Consider the following 14,819-nt stretch of genomic DNA (forward strand, 5'->3'; position numbering starts at 1 on the left):
AGAGAAGTCCTAGGTTGACTGTGGAGCCTAAAGACATTCTTGGGTGGAAATGTTTTTCATTATGCTTGTGCTGTACCAATTACGATATATATATATATATATATATATATATATATAAACAAAAAAATACAGATATACTTTATATCACTTTTTTTATTCTCGTTTTTATGCCATTTTCCCCGTGTTTTTAACGACATACAGATTTGAACATGATCTGGAACTGCGATATGTACAAAAACTATGCTATTCCCCCAAAAAATAAAATGAAAAAAAAATGCATCCCCTTGTTTTTGATGCTATTGCTAAATGTTACAAACAGCACAGGTTTCTACTCTTTGAGCACTGAGTATACTACCACAATGACCAGTACAAGAATAACACACAGATACAGTGAGTGAGCGAAGGATAGTGACAGTGATATTAAATAAGGGGCGTAAATAGTGAGAGAAAGACAAAAAAAAAGTTAGCGCTCCAAAAGAGTCTTGAGAAGTAAGGCTGAGAGCTACCTTTTTTAAATTGTTGTTTAAAGCTGCCTCTCACTGTGCAGTGCATGAAAAAAACCTACACGATCAGACATTTGGCATTTTAAAGAGCTTACATACATTGTTCGGCGCTCGTTATAACCGTAAAAAAACAAAAAAAAAAAAACCAAACATAACAGCTGCTTCCAGAAGAGTGAAAAGGGCTAATGATAAGAAGGCATGTAACATGTTTTTGCAGCCCTCGGCAAAGTCCCTTTATACAAAAAAAGACTCAAGGTTCGAGCCCGGTGTAATCGGACGAGGCGCGGATGAGGAGGAAGATGAGGGTCCACATGTAAACAAAGCCAAAAAAGAAAACATCACAGGAGGCGGAGGAGGGCCGGACCTGGCTGGTAAAGGGTAATTGTGTCGCTACACTCCACTTTGAAGAGGCATTTTACTGATAATAACAACAATAATATTAAAAAAATAAGAAAAAATCCCAGGCCCACCGAGGCAGCACAGGCAATAATGCACTTTTTTGACATGGGAGGGGGGGGAACTTTGTACCAATAATTTAAAAAAATATTAAAATATACAACATTTCATGACAAACAGTTGGATGAGGGTGTCATAACTTAAATTTGTGTGATTTTTTTTTTGTTCCTACTCATGGGTGCACCTCATTCAGCACACATTCAAGTTTACAGTCGTACTGTAAAGGTCGCGCGTATTGCCTGCTTTCGATTCCTCTTGGACTGTTTTGGAGAGTTAATGGAGTGAGTCCAACTCGATATTCCTTTGACGTGACGCACGCGTGCGCTCGATACTGGCTGGCTGGTGAACTCGTAGTGCTCATGAGCTGTACTGTACAATATTGCTGTTAAGAAAGCTAGAAGAACACACAAAGAAAGGCCTTGATATGCTCCGTGAGTGCAACCTCTTGATGGATTTTCAGAAAAAAGAAGGCTCTCGTGTGACAAGTACCGGCGGAGAAATTGGACATGACGGTGAGCGGAAGCGTTTTGTTGTGTTTCTTTTGTCACTGAACTCGTCAGTAAGGCCACATTGAATTGAAAAGTGTCTTTTTTTTTTTTTTGTCACACTCACTTGGAAGACGTGTCCACGGACACACATGATATGGACTGTATACACACACAGTTGTCTTGCACAGTACTAAGGCTCTCTCGTTCACGACTTGTATGACTAGCTCTACAAGTCTCCTTTTTTTTTTCTTGTATTTGTCCATGAAAAAAAAAAAAAAACCACTCCAGTCATGACTGGGATTCCAAAAAGGAGACATGGCGCACGTATTGCAGGCAAGGCAGAGGCGTTGCTTAAAGCTTTTCTTTTAAAGACTTCATAAAAACCAATGAGATTAAAAAATAGGCCCTCTGAGGTGGTTCACCTGACACACACGCACGCAACACTCACACGCACATACTTGCAACACACAAACGCATATTCACTTTTAAATTCTCCCTCTAACAGAAGAGGGAAAAATAAGGGCAGGAGTTCGGGGGATCACAAGGTTATAGGAGGAATACAAACTATTTGGTAACAAAAGTGTACAATATGTTTGATAAAAGGTATGGAGAAAAGTGTACCTTTGCTAAAGCTTATACAAATTCCTTGGTCCATCAAAAGTGGGTTAACGTCACGCTTGCGTGTCCCTTTGAGTCCTGGTGCCGCCTCCGAAATCGATACGTCCCCAAAGCGCAGCTAACGCAACAGGAATACTTGGGATTGGGAAGCATTTGGAGGGCAGTGCAAAACGGGACCGAGAAGCGGGACGCGGCGACGTTCGCGGCCGCCGCGACCCCAGCCGAGCAGGCGGCGAGGGGAGAGCACGTTCCGCCCTGTCCCGTCACGGGGCGGCTTTGTGACATCGCTCCTTCAGATTTTTCCCGCGTTTCTTCCTTTGTCCTGTACTGATTTCGTTTCACCTTTAAACCATATTTGAAACGCAGATTTTTTTGTATGTGTTTTGTTGAACTATTCCAAAGCGTTCTCTACCTCGTGGTATCTCAGCTCATGGATCGAGCGTTAGGAGACCACGGCGGCGGCGGCCGACGAGGACGTGACGCCCGTTCCGGGGCCGTAGACGCCGCCGGCCGCCTCCGGCCCGCCGCTGTTGCTCAGCAGGCCCGAGTTGCTGGCCCGCAGGATGGCGCCGGCCGCGTTGCAGTGCGGCCGCGGCCCGGGTTCCGGCGTATAGGTGAAGGTCAGTGAGGTGGAGTATATAAGGCCGTCCTCTCTTACCAGCGTGACGGGCACTTGGACCGGTTGTCGCACCCAACGCCACCCTTCGCGGAAGGCCGAAATGTCGGGCACTACGCACAGCATGCTCTCTGCACACCTGCAGGCAAGGTGGGGAAAAAAAACAAACAGGGATGAGGCAATCCCACTGCTATGTATGCAAATCAACTTTCAATGCACTCTATAATAGAGACATTGACCAATTTGCTGATATATGCTGATTATTTTAACGTTTTACTTATGTACTCTAACCATTTACAACCGTTTTATACAGTAACACTAGTTGTTGTCGTTATTTATAGCGCATAAATCCACACCCTAACCAAATTCATTATGTGGACCTGCCATTCAAAACAGAGCACATATTTATTTTTACAAGCAACACTTTGGTAAGCAATGCAAAGAGATTGTGCGAATAATTGACCGAGATGTCACTACTTTAAACAAAACCTAGTCACAATTTTCAATAAAAGCCTTAAAATACAGAGTAACATAAATTACACAAAACATTTGTTCAATATGAAAGTCATTTTACTATTAATTGTAACTGTAAATTGTGAAAGTCCACATATAATTGACACCGATCGAAATGCATTGCGAGGAAACAAATGCTATTTTATTCTTTTTTAATAAATCAGCCAATTAATCGGTTATCAGTATTTTATATTGTCAGGACATAGTTTTTAATATTGCAAATCATACTCAATTTATATTAAACAAATATTCAATGTCATCTGGTGTGAGCACTTCTCCACCCGAGGGCAGTATAATTATATACAAAAAAAAAATACTGCAGCAATTGGAGCTTGTCTCAGCCCTAAGGCACAACAGTCATTCACAGGACAATACGGTTAAATATGACTATTAGAGCACAACTTTAAAAACTGCATCATTTATATATTAAAAAATATATATAACATTATGGTGCTGTGGTTCCCAAATGTGGGTATATGTACACCTGGAAATACTTGAAGGCCCCAGAAGGGCTTGTGAGAATTTAACAGGGTTTTCTTCAGGACATGTTCATGTGTGAATATCAGTTGTTTAGAAAAATTATAATAAAATTAAAAAAAATAAAGAATAAGGGGGAAAGCAGGGTGTTATAGTGTTATGACAATTGTACCAATATATCATGTCAATCAGTGGTTTAAATTAGTATTTATGTGTTTTCAAATTATTTTGTTTTTTTTTTACGGTACCAAAGATTCGATTTTTTTTTTAATTTCGCAGGGTCTGAGTGGCAGCTGGTACTTGAACCAAATTTTGCCGCGGCACACCTGTACATCGTCTCGGCCTCGACGTCCCCGAACCACACTCGCAGATTCGGGGTGAAGTTTTGTCCCGTTAGCTCCAGCATGGCGACATCTCCGCCACCGTTGAGCTGCAAGAAGACAAACATTGAATTTTTATTCAAATACTAATAATTTCAATATGTGCTTTTCCGTAAGGTTCTCAGATGCCACAAGATGGCGGAAATGCCTTGAAAATATGTCAATTGGACTAAGCGACTATCCATATGTTTTGACATCAAATGATGCGTAAGACATGTTGACTGTTTTAAGAACAACGGGTGTATTTATATTTGACATTATTATGGTCACTTGAGGGGACTTAAATAGTGATTTCTATACCTTATGATGCTCAAAGGGCTTTGGATTCAATATTTTGGGAGGTGGGGGGGTGACTTCAGGGAAAATGCTTCTTTTGCCATGTGAGGTATAATTGCATTAAAATAAGATTGCCATCTTTTTTCTTTTTTTTTTAATTTCAGGGACTTTCATACATTCTTTTTTCTACTTTAGACTAACCTGTAACCTGTATAAACACTGTAAAAAAAAGTGTTAAAAGTTGTCTTATATTGCTTTGGTCTTTTGTTATTGTTAAACATGATACAAAATGGGTGCACCCAAGAGCCCTGAATATAGGCAATTGTACACATTTTTAGATGATTCATTACTCGCTAATTTTTGCTATTTGCAATGGGGGCTAAAAATAGTGAATAAGTAATCTAATTCTAGTTAATGACAACAATTTATTCACTAAAGATAATGTATAAATGTTTATATGTAATGCAACAAATATTAGAGGATTGCTAAAAATGCAATTGCTCGCTGGGGCATATGAAATAAAGGAGCTAGCAAAACTCCGATAGAAAAGTATGGTTGTATTCAATGAAAATAAACCTGCAGGCTCTCGACCACAGGCACAGGGGTGACAGGCGACTGGACGGGGCCCATGCCCTCGTAGAAAGTGTACTCGGCCTTGTCCGTGCTGATGATTGTCCAGGAGGCGCCGTCGTTGATCATCTCCTTGTTTGGTTCCTTTGGGCACGGTGTGGCCTACAAGACGAGACGAGGTCGGACGCAAGAAGACAAATATCGTGGTGGATGGATCGGGCGTTGACAGCCAAGCCAAGCCCGAGGCGTAATAAGCACCCACTTGAAACTGGATGATCCTTTCTTGCGACAGGCACAGGTACATGCGCTCGGTGTCCTTCAGGTAGAAGGCACACTTGTGCAGCTGGGACACCGGGTCGTCTGCGTCCAGCAGCGCCGTCTGCTTGTCCACTTTACGGATGATCTGGCGAGAGGCGGAAAGGCGGGAGTTAAAAGGTGGCCCGGCGGGAAGGTGACAAGAGACGGTTCTTTTTTTCCTACCAGTCTGGGCAGCGCCATGCCGGTGACCGAACACACAAGCTTGACCGTTTGGCCGTAGTGAATGTAACCGTCTCGCACCGTGAACTCTTCCCCCTCTGACTCCTCGTCGTCCACTGGAACACAAAAGCCAAAGATCAATTTTTAACATGGCAAAGTGCGCGGGAGCCCTCACTGGCCTTTTGGGGGTGCGGGTCTTACACAAGTGGATGTAGAAAGCTCCCCATTGCTGGGAACTGGCATGGAAGTTGCCCCCCTCCACGTGGAGATAGCGTGTGCTGACCGTTTGCGAGCGCAGGCGATTGAACAGCGCCACCTTGGTGCCTGATGCGATGCACACTGTCGAAAAAGAGCAAAAGCTTACTTTTTAAAATCACGCTCGCGGGCATTAGCGTAAGTGACAGTTCTGTGATATCTGTGCATTGACTTTAGCCTTTCCTTTACACTGATGCACCAAATCATCTTTTATTACGCTAAGGATATAAATAGATTGTATATTTTCAAATTAAAGGTGAAAAAAAACTTTTACAGATACATTTGACATGTTTTGTTTCTTCAGTAGCTGGTCAATTATAATTATATTCATCCTTAAACTGAAATAAGAATGATTGAACACCTTTTCATGTGAAAAACAACATGATTCAGATTAAATTTGAAAAAAAAACTATTTAGACACACATTAAAAGTTTTAACAATGAATTATCATTTCCAATGAAGAATATTTAACATTTCTTTAAAAGTTGGGTGATTATAAATAATCGGGGATACAATTAAATGTTCTAAAAGAATAAATAATCACTTAATTGAAAACACCCCCACTAAATGTATACATGTTTAATTTTATTTTGAAGAAATTGGTCAATTAAAATGACTAAAATTAATCATTCAATTATTATCTGTTTATTTTAATAACACATTATGCATTACTTTGTTAAATGTTGAGTAATGATTTTAAAATAAAATGAAAAAAAGCATGAGAATACATTTATAAATACAGGCATAAAAAATAAAATTTGTGATATTAAAAGCAACACTTACATTCACATTATTCATTTTATTAAACAATGATAATTAAAAAAATATTTACTATAAAATCTGCAATACAATCAAAACGAAGAGTAAATATGCATTTATTGTAACGTGACCTTGAAATCTAGCATTTTTATTTGAGTTAAGTAACATGTTAACCAATTTTTCATTTCAAATAAATGATTGCAAAAAAAAAATACAGTTAAACAATTACTTCAGTAATTATAGTTACATATCAGAATTAAATAAATGAAATACTCATTTCGATTATTGTCGAACTACAAATCCATAAAAAAAAAATCAAATCTGCAAATAACCTTGCCCATGCTTCCCTGTTAGAAATCAAAAGTGGTCCTTGAGCAGAAATGTTTGCCCACCCCTGGCTTACAAGATGACCCCCATCAGAAACGACCCGCCGCTTCCACAGCAGCTGTGTTAACAGTGAGATAAGCGCGGACAAAACAGCATGCGAAGACCGCAGGTGGTCTGCCTGTGACATAACGGCGCGGCTTCACTACTTACAGTCGGCGTTTTTCAGGGACTGTTTCTTTTTGGAGGGCTTGGAGATGACCTTGATCCTCTTGCTGAGGAATACACCGATGTCGGCGCTGTTGCCGTAGAACATCTTGACAGACAACATGAAGTGCTTTCTCTTGTCAGAGTCCGATATGTACAAGGTTTTGGCTGTGCAATAGTTCTGGGGACGAGATGAGATGATTTGCATGAGTGCGCCAGTTGAATTCATTCCATGACCAATGAATATCATATCCTTACGTCCGTATCTATAATGACTTTTCACAGTTTTTGATGCATTTGTACAATTTATCAATATGGCGTCTTTTCCACAAACAGTAGACACGAGTTCATTGCACCGAGGTTTACTGTGGTCTTGCACTTTATTTTCACACGCTTCATCCACACTTTCCACCAACAGTTCAAACCGTAGAACTAACAAATATATAATTGGCATTCGCTATGGCTAACATAGTTCGTAGTTACGTAAAAAAAAAAAAAAAACTACAAACTGCTTTGGGCTACGGTAAACAAACCGCTGAAGATTTTCTCTTGAATCGCTAGTTAGCAAGCGCGCTGTGGCATTTGACGTTAGCATCTTTAGCACGTCGCTATCACATAAGCGCAAGAAGGCTGAGCAACTTAACAAACAGGGATCACTTTGCTCCACCTTGAATTAAGATTGAGAAAATTTACTGACTCAAATTGATCCAAAAATATACATTATTGCTCACGTGGACTTGTAAATGATGCCTAGATTACTAGAAACGTAAAATAAAAACTTATGAATAAAACATCCTTAACTAAGTTCTTTGCACACACCATCATACACCAGCGCCATCTCAAGGGAAACAAATGAACTGCATTCATATTATCAACTGCTACAATTAATATTAGTAATTTAAAGGGTTTAGGAGTGTTTTTTGGAGGCTTGGCACTTCTTCAAATGAAAAATTACATTACCAAATGATTTCTGGAACGAATTAATTTTCGTAAGTAGAGGTACCGCTGTTTTCCCCAATTCATCCGCCCCAGCCCGCAAGCGCCACCCCATTGGACAAACTACCGCGGAGAAGGAGCCAACGGCCGGCGTACCTTCCCCTCTAAGTTGAGCTGCTGCATTTCCTGGTCGCTGTTGCCGATGCCGATGAAGGCGCACGGCTGCGACTCCTGCTCGGAGCAGCCGTCCCGCTCCATCTGCTCCTTCTTTTTCTTCCAGCCGCTGCCCATCAGGTATACACAGGGAGGAGGGCAGAAGAACCTGGACACGTGTAAAAAGACCAGTCGCAATTCAAACTGAATCTTGTTTCAAAGTGAAAATAGGGCTGAACAATTAGTCAAATTCAAACTGACATTGCAATGCGGTGGAAGGTAATGTTCGAATGGTAAAGACTGGGCCACAAAACACCTCACTTTTACTTTTGACATATGGCAACAGTCAAAAGTTTGGAAATGTCTCTGTTGAAATGTTTTTTCAAATTAATAAAGTCATCCAGACTATGAAGCAACACATAAGGAATATTTTACTCAAGTTGTAAATGTCATTCAAATCAAAGTGTTTTAGATTTTAAAGTATAAACCTTTTGCCAAGATGAGAGCTTTGTATTTTCTCAGTCAAATTTATGATGTGGATGATGCTTTATAACCTGGAATGACTTTCAATTCCCAGTGTTGCATTTTTATGAGTTAATCGATTTAATTTCTTGACCTTTAGGCGCCCTTTAGACACCAGATTTTTTCAATTCACATATTCAGTTTTTGTGCAATTATTTCAGAAAGTTGTAGCTTGAAAATGGTTAGTGATAAAAAGATACTGTAAAAGTTTTTCGGTGCAATATTGGCGCTTAAAGGGTGAATATGTTTGAGACAATGGAATTTAAAGTGTTTTTTTGCAAAGTTTTGACTGTTAAATATTTTATCTATGTAGTGTTTAGATAAGTCCAATTCTTAAGAAGCGTCGACCACATTTTTATTCATCATTGTTTCACAAAACATGAAATGTTTAAGTGATAAGTGCCACAGATTTGTTTGAATTATTGTTATCTGACCTTTGACTTACTGACTTGTTTATGCCACACTTTGGTAGAATTTTGTCAAAATATTGTAGTGAGCAAATCAGATTAGAGATTAGAGAATTAGAGAAGTAAAATATGTTTCATTTTCACTCAGGGCTCATTTGCCTTTATTTTGATGTAGAACTAACCCAGAAAACCAAATTATTTATGTATAATGAATTCTGATAGTTATTGCTTGATTGTTTTAAAAAAACTACAGGAAAGAGGACATTGAAAACGATATTAAATCAAAATTGCAATATCGATTTTGGGCATAGCGTTGCATCCCTGATAATAATACTTTTGAAGTCATGGACACATTTATTAGTTTCTTGTATATTTTAAATGCCTGGTACAACTAATGCAGCATTCATTTGGACAGTTATGATGACAACAAATATGATTTTCTTGACATTGCACTACCAAAACTAGTACCTTTCGGCATTCCATGTTTCCTTTTCTTTCAGTCACATAATACAACTTGACTCATACCAATCATTAAAGTAAACAATAATTTGACGAAAACAATGTGGCTTAATATTTTTTGTCTATGTCTGGATATCATTCCACAGTTGTAATTGACCCTCTGAGGTCAACCATAAGCCTGCGATGCAGTCCTCATAAAAGTGACTCTGGTAAATATGCGCTGCACGTCACCTCCAGCAGAGGGCAGCCAAACACCAACATTGAAGATAAACAAAAAACACTTCATTTTTTTAAATAAGTAGCACCTACAATCCAGGACTCTTTGGGCTCATTTGGATTCTTTACATCCTTTTTTTAAAAAATACTTCCCATGTGCTATCAGCTGTGTGCTTTGGTCATAAATCGCCTTCCAGAAGCTGAAACTCTGAACCTGAACTTGGATTCTCCTGAGGCCGTCTACACGGTTGATTTACAGAGCAACCAGCAGATGATTGCGCCAAGGAAAACAGGCTGATACGAGTCCAGGACAGTTGCAAAAAAAAAAAAAAAAAAGAAGACGAGACTGTTCACCTTTTCTCATTGCCGTAGGATTTCTGTGCAACCTTGGCGTGCAGGATCATCACGGTTTGGTCCCCCCGCTCTTTCAGGTAATTCCGCATGGCTTCTCTAGAGAAGTGAGACAAAGGGAGGGGTGGAGGTGAGGTGGCATATTTAGGAATTAAACTAGTAAGATAGGCGAGTTTGAAATTTTTTTTTTGGGGGGGGGGGGGGTCCAAATATTCATGGTGGTAACTCCCACAAGGGTTCACTGTAGACTCTCGTGGACCAAACGTGCTTATTGTACACTCACATTGACCCCCTTTTAATGCCTTGCAGCCCAAAAAAAAAAAAGCTACGCTTGCTCCCTCCAGCTGGGTCCATTCGAGGATGGAGACGGAGGGGTGGGGGTGCGTTGAGTTGAACCGTTGACGACCGGCTGGGAAGGGTTGCGGGGCTGGGGTGGGGTGGGGGCGGGAGGGTACAAGCTGACGCGCGCCCGGCCGGCAACGGGTCCTTGCTCAGCCACAGATGTCAGTGACACCTGACACGCTGGCGCTTCCCACTCTGCCTCGTAACACCACGCCGCACGCTCGGGTTAGACGGGACCTTTGTTATGGTAACCAAGAGGCCCCCATCACAGTGCGTGCGTGCATGTGTGGGAGGGGCAGTGTGGATGGAGGGGGGTAGTGGAAGGAGATTAAGGTTGATCTAGTTCAAAATGGATTGGGAAATTTACAGCTGAGCAACAAAACAATTACGTTACAGTTCCTGAGTAAGCATGCACAATGCTCATAGTGTTAAATGTGGTTCCCCAATCTTTTTTTTCAGTACTCATATCTTAAGAGTACTCGCCGATACTGAGTATCCAATGCTCTAGTACTCTGTATACAATTTAACAACATGACAAAAAAAACTGCCATGCTCACCAACGACTGTCAGATTTGTTTTTCTGCAAAATATCCATGACTACATTAATTTTCTAAAACCGCTTATCCTCACTAGGGTCGCTGGCGCCTATCCCAGCGCCAGTAACCGCACGCATAAACAATATCTTGCACTAAAAAAAACAAATTATGATATTCTGCACATTACGAGCCATTGTCTGTTTGTTGTTTATTGCTATTTATTTATTGCTCAATTATGGAATGTAGTCTGCTGCTCAAGGAAGCGAACAGAATAAGAATTTCATTGTATGACACACCTATACATATGACAATAAATCTCTTGAGTCTGTCTATGGGCAGCAGTCGGAGGACAAATTGATCTGGTTGCCAGCCAATTGCGGGGCACGCAGGGATGAACAACCATTCACGCATTCAATCACACCAAAGGGGAATTTCGAGTGTCTAATACACCCACCATGCATGTTTTTGGATTTTGTGGGAGGAAGCCTGATTGCCCAGTGAGAACTCACACAGGCACGGGGGGAACATGCAAACTCCACACAGGAAGGCCGGCGTGATCTGGAATTGAACTCAGGACTCCGAACTATGAGGCGGACGTGCTTACCACTCTTCCACCAAGCCGCTCTAAAAAGTTATTTTTTTATTTTGAACTAGTTTCCAATTAATATCTTTCAAAACACATTTTTGCAGTGGCTCTCAACTGAAAATGTGGTGGTCACAGCTCACGTGTTTTCTGGGTTCTATCAAATGATTTTTGCAGGCTGAAACGTGATAGGTTGTTAACTGAGCCCTGAACATGTGTGATGTCATTTTCAGTCAACAGCAAGTGGCAAAAAATCTTTAACAAAATATTAAATGCATTGTTGAAATCAGCTAAATAACTTGAGTATCTATTTAAGTATCAATGGCTGGTATCAGCAGTCTTCACGAGTACTTGTACCTTAAAATCAGACCATCTGTCTGATATTGAAATCTGGTATTGGTACCAGCCCATCTCTATGTTTCTGATCATACTTAGCCTTAAAATTGCTCTGATACTGAAACTTCGATACCACAACCCTAGTATGTGGTGTCAGAGCCACGTGAGCCAGTTTGATTTTCTAACTTTTGGTATTATCAATTAGCAGTCTTGTACTTCTTTTTACTCACTTTATTTTGCAGTTAAAACAAAAGTGACATAGCGCCCATATTCCTGCAACCAGACTTTACATTTTTAATTTCAAAAATGTTTAATACACGTTGGCAACTGTTCAGTGTTTCAGTACTTTTTGTACAATTTGCTATTCTTGGCCAAATTCACATCAGCTGATTGTTTCATGAATGGTATAAGTTTCCTGTTTGTTTTTGTCATTAACTTCACATGCACCCAGACATCAAGTCATAAAGTTGGCCTGTAATATAACAGTACGCGATTTCTTGTGTTCTAACCCTACGGCAGACATGGCTGCAATGATTTTTTAATTTTTTTTTAAAGAGGCAGCAGCAGTGGGGGTTTGCCTTAAACTGCACGAGTGGGTAAAATGAAACAAATTAACATAAATCAATAAAATGGATTAATCGCACAGCCCATCCCCGTGGTGTCACTATACAAAAGCTAGTAAATATTTAATATTGTTATTACTAGCTCATCAGATTTCTTTACACAGTTAAATATTGACCACATGTAAAATGATCCTGGTAATAGTCATAAGTGCCACAAGAATTCAGTCCAGCTTCATTTATTTAAATAATCCAATGTTAGCTAAGGCCCGACTTCAGGGGCCTGCAACAGCCCACAAAAGTGCAGCCTCTCTATTATGTAATTAAGCTTTCACTCACAGCAGGTTTTTATATATTACTGTCATCTGCCATGCCATTTTTAGTGCAGACATCGGCCTTGCTACACCCTGTAAAAACATTTGAGTGGATTCAAAGCCTCGCCGCTGCAAGACATCCCCGGCTGAGGCTCTGTCATTTTCACAAGTACCCATTTGTTTTTCATACCGCAGTGTTTTAATCAAACTCCCGTAATAAAACAACCCATTTGTGTGATTTGAAATGCGGCAGGCTGAACTGAAAGCATCACAGTACACATTGAAATACACATACAGGTAAGATTTGTCTCGAAGCCCATGGATTCGTTCCGGGCGCCTTATTTTCAGTCAGGCGGCAGCAAGGGCAGCTAAATGACTGAGTCCTGTGGGGGCTTTTTAGGGGAAGCCCTGTCAGGACTAGAAACACAATGCCCGACATTTGCACTGCCAGTGAGCCTGCATGTGCACACACGCACACACACATACATACATACACACAATCACCTCACAGTCTGTCGCTCTATTGACCTAACACGCATGCTGTACAAATTTTTTGTAAATCTGTGAGTTTGTTATGTCTCTCACACATACACAGTGTACATGCGCATATACAGTTTAAACTAGACTTCATGCCAATCTGATCGGCTTGCATGTGATCAATTGATATTGGCCACTTCATGCAAAATTAGTGCTCGACCCTAATGTCATCATTCGCTATGCTATCAATGACTGATTGGTTTCTTAAATTACATGTTGTATGTATGGGTGTGAATGTTCATTTTATTGAGCCATAGGAACACTTACTATAGTTCCTTATTTACTTGGTGCTCTAATCCAGTTGCACTATAGTAATTTAATTACAATAAGATGTTGCATACATTACCACTGTTCAAGTTTCAAAGATTCAGTGTTTATTGTCATGTCCACAGTGTAGAAACAAGTTTCTCCGTACAGTGAAATTCTTACTTTACTCTCCACACGACTGTTGTAAAAAAAGAATAAGTACCGAGTTTCAGCACAGAAAACTTGAGCCGCTCTGTCTCTCTCTCACACAGACACACACACACACACACACACACACACACACACACACACACACACACTCATACACAAACACCTTGGTCTCACATACAAGGGCAAATTAGTGTCTAGCAACCACACACAACACACCAACAAAAACACACAGGCACACATGCCTTTTAAAGATTAACTAAACTTATATCGGCATTTTTGGTTATAGAAAATTATTTTGTGCACAGTTAATTTGATAGCTAAATCATATCTTACAAATAATACCTTAGAAAACATATTTTCCACCACGCTGAAAATAGCATCACATGCGCTCAAGACTCGGCTAATTTATCAATCACGCCTCCTTATTTTCTGGGTTTGGTCAAGTGACGTTCATAAGCTGAACCATGATTGGTCATTACCTGAACCATCGGATGGTGATAGAAAATGGTAAACATTCATTTTTAAAACTCTTTGTTGTACATGGAGTGGTTCGCAGCTGAGCGTGAAGCAGCTGGGATGAAGATCAGCACCTCCAAATCTGAGACCATGGTCCTCAGTCGGAAAAGGGCGGCGTGCCCTCTCCGGGTCGGGGATGAGGTACAGCCTCAAGTGGATGAGTTTAAGTATCTTGGGGTCTTATTCACGATTGAGGGTAGGGTGGAACGGGAGATCGACAGGCGGATCGGTGCAGCGTCTGCAGTTTTGCGAACGCTGTACCGGTCTATTGTGGTAAAGAAAGAGCTGAGCTGAAAGGCGAAGCTCTCAATTTACCGGTCCATCTACATTCCTGCCTTCACCTATGGTCACGAGCTGTGGGTCGTGACCGAAAGAACGAGATCCTGGGTACAAGTGGACGAAATAACTTTCCTCCGCAGGATGTCTGGACACTCCCTTAGAAATAGGGTGAGAAGCTCGGTCATCCGGGGGGGCCTCAGTGTCGAGCCGCTGCTCCTCCGCATTGAGAGGAGCCAGTTGAGGTGGTTCGGGCAGATGCCTCCCGGACGCCTCCCTGGTGAGGTGTTCTGGGGCGGTCCCACAGAGAGGAGGCCCCGGATGACCCAGGACACGCTAGAGGGACTATGTCTCTCGGCTGGCCTGGGAACGCCTGGGGACAAAGTGGCTGGGGAGAGAGACGTCTGGGCTTTCCTGCTCAAGCTGCTGTCCCCGTAAA

At 41.0% G+C, this 14,819-nt stretch overlaps 1 protein-coding gene across 2 annotated transcripts in view; it reads right to left on the reverse strand.

The window, feature by feature from the left end:
* Positions 1 to 135: 135 nt before the first annotated feature.
* Positions 136 to 14,819, reverse strand: part of LOC148428874 (suppressor of hairless protein homolog) — a 33,726-nt gene continuing 19,042 nt past the window's right edge. For both annotated transcript variants that reach the window (XM_088404925.1, XM_088404843.1), the window contains exons 3-11: positions 9,967 to 10,062; positions 8,012 to 8,177; positions 6,926 to 7,100; positions 5,576 to 5,713; positions 5,378 to 5,490; positions 5,160 to 5,300; positions 4,904 to 5,059; positions 3,998 to 4,101; positions 136 to 2,820 (exon numbers count right to left, since the gene is read on the reverse strand). In XM_088404925.1, the coding sequence (XP_088261051.1) occupies positions 2,508 to 2,820; positions 3,998 to 4,101; positions 4,904 to 5,059; positions 5,160 to 5,300; positions 5,378 to 5,490; positions 5,576 to 5,713; positions 6,926 to 7,100; positions 8,012 to 8,177; positions 9,967 to 10,062 (1,402 nt within the window). In that variant the 3' untranslated portion in view covers positions 136 to 2,507. The remainder of the gene's footprint in view (positions 2,821 to 3,997; positions 4,102 to 4,903; positions 5,060 to 5,159; positions 5,301 to 5,377; positions 5,491 to 5,575; positions 5,714 to 6,925; positions 7,101 to 8,011; positions 8,178 to 9,966; positions 10,063 to 14,819) is intronic.

The sequence above is a fragment of the Hippichthys cyanospilos genome, chromosome 1 (genome assembly GCF_059441005.1).
Source record: "Hippichthys cyanospilos isolate Australia breed blue-spotted pipefish chromosome 1, RoL_Hcya_1.0, whole genome shotgun sequence".
In the NCBI taxonomy this organism is placed as follows: Eukaryota; Metazoa; Chordata; class Actinopteri; order Syngnathiformes; family Syngnathidae; genus Hippichthys; species Hippichthys cyanospilos.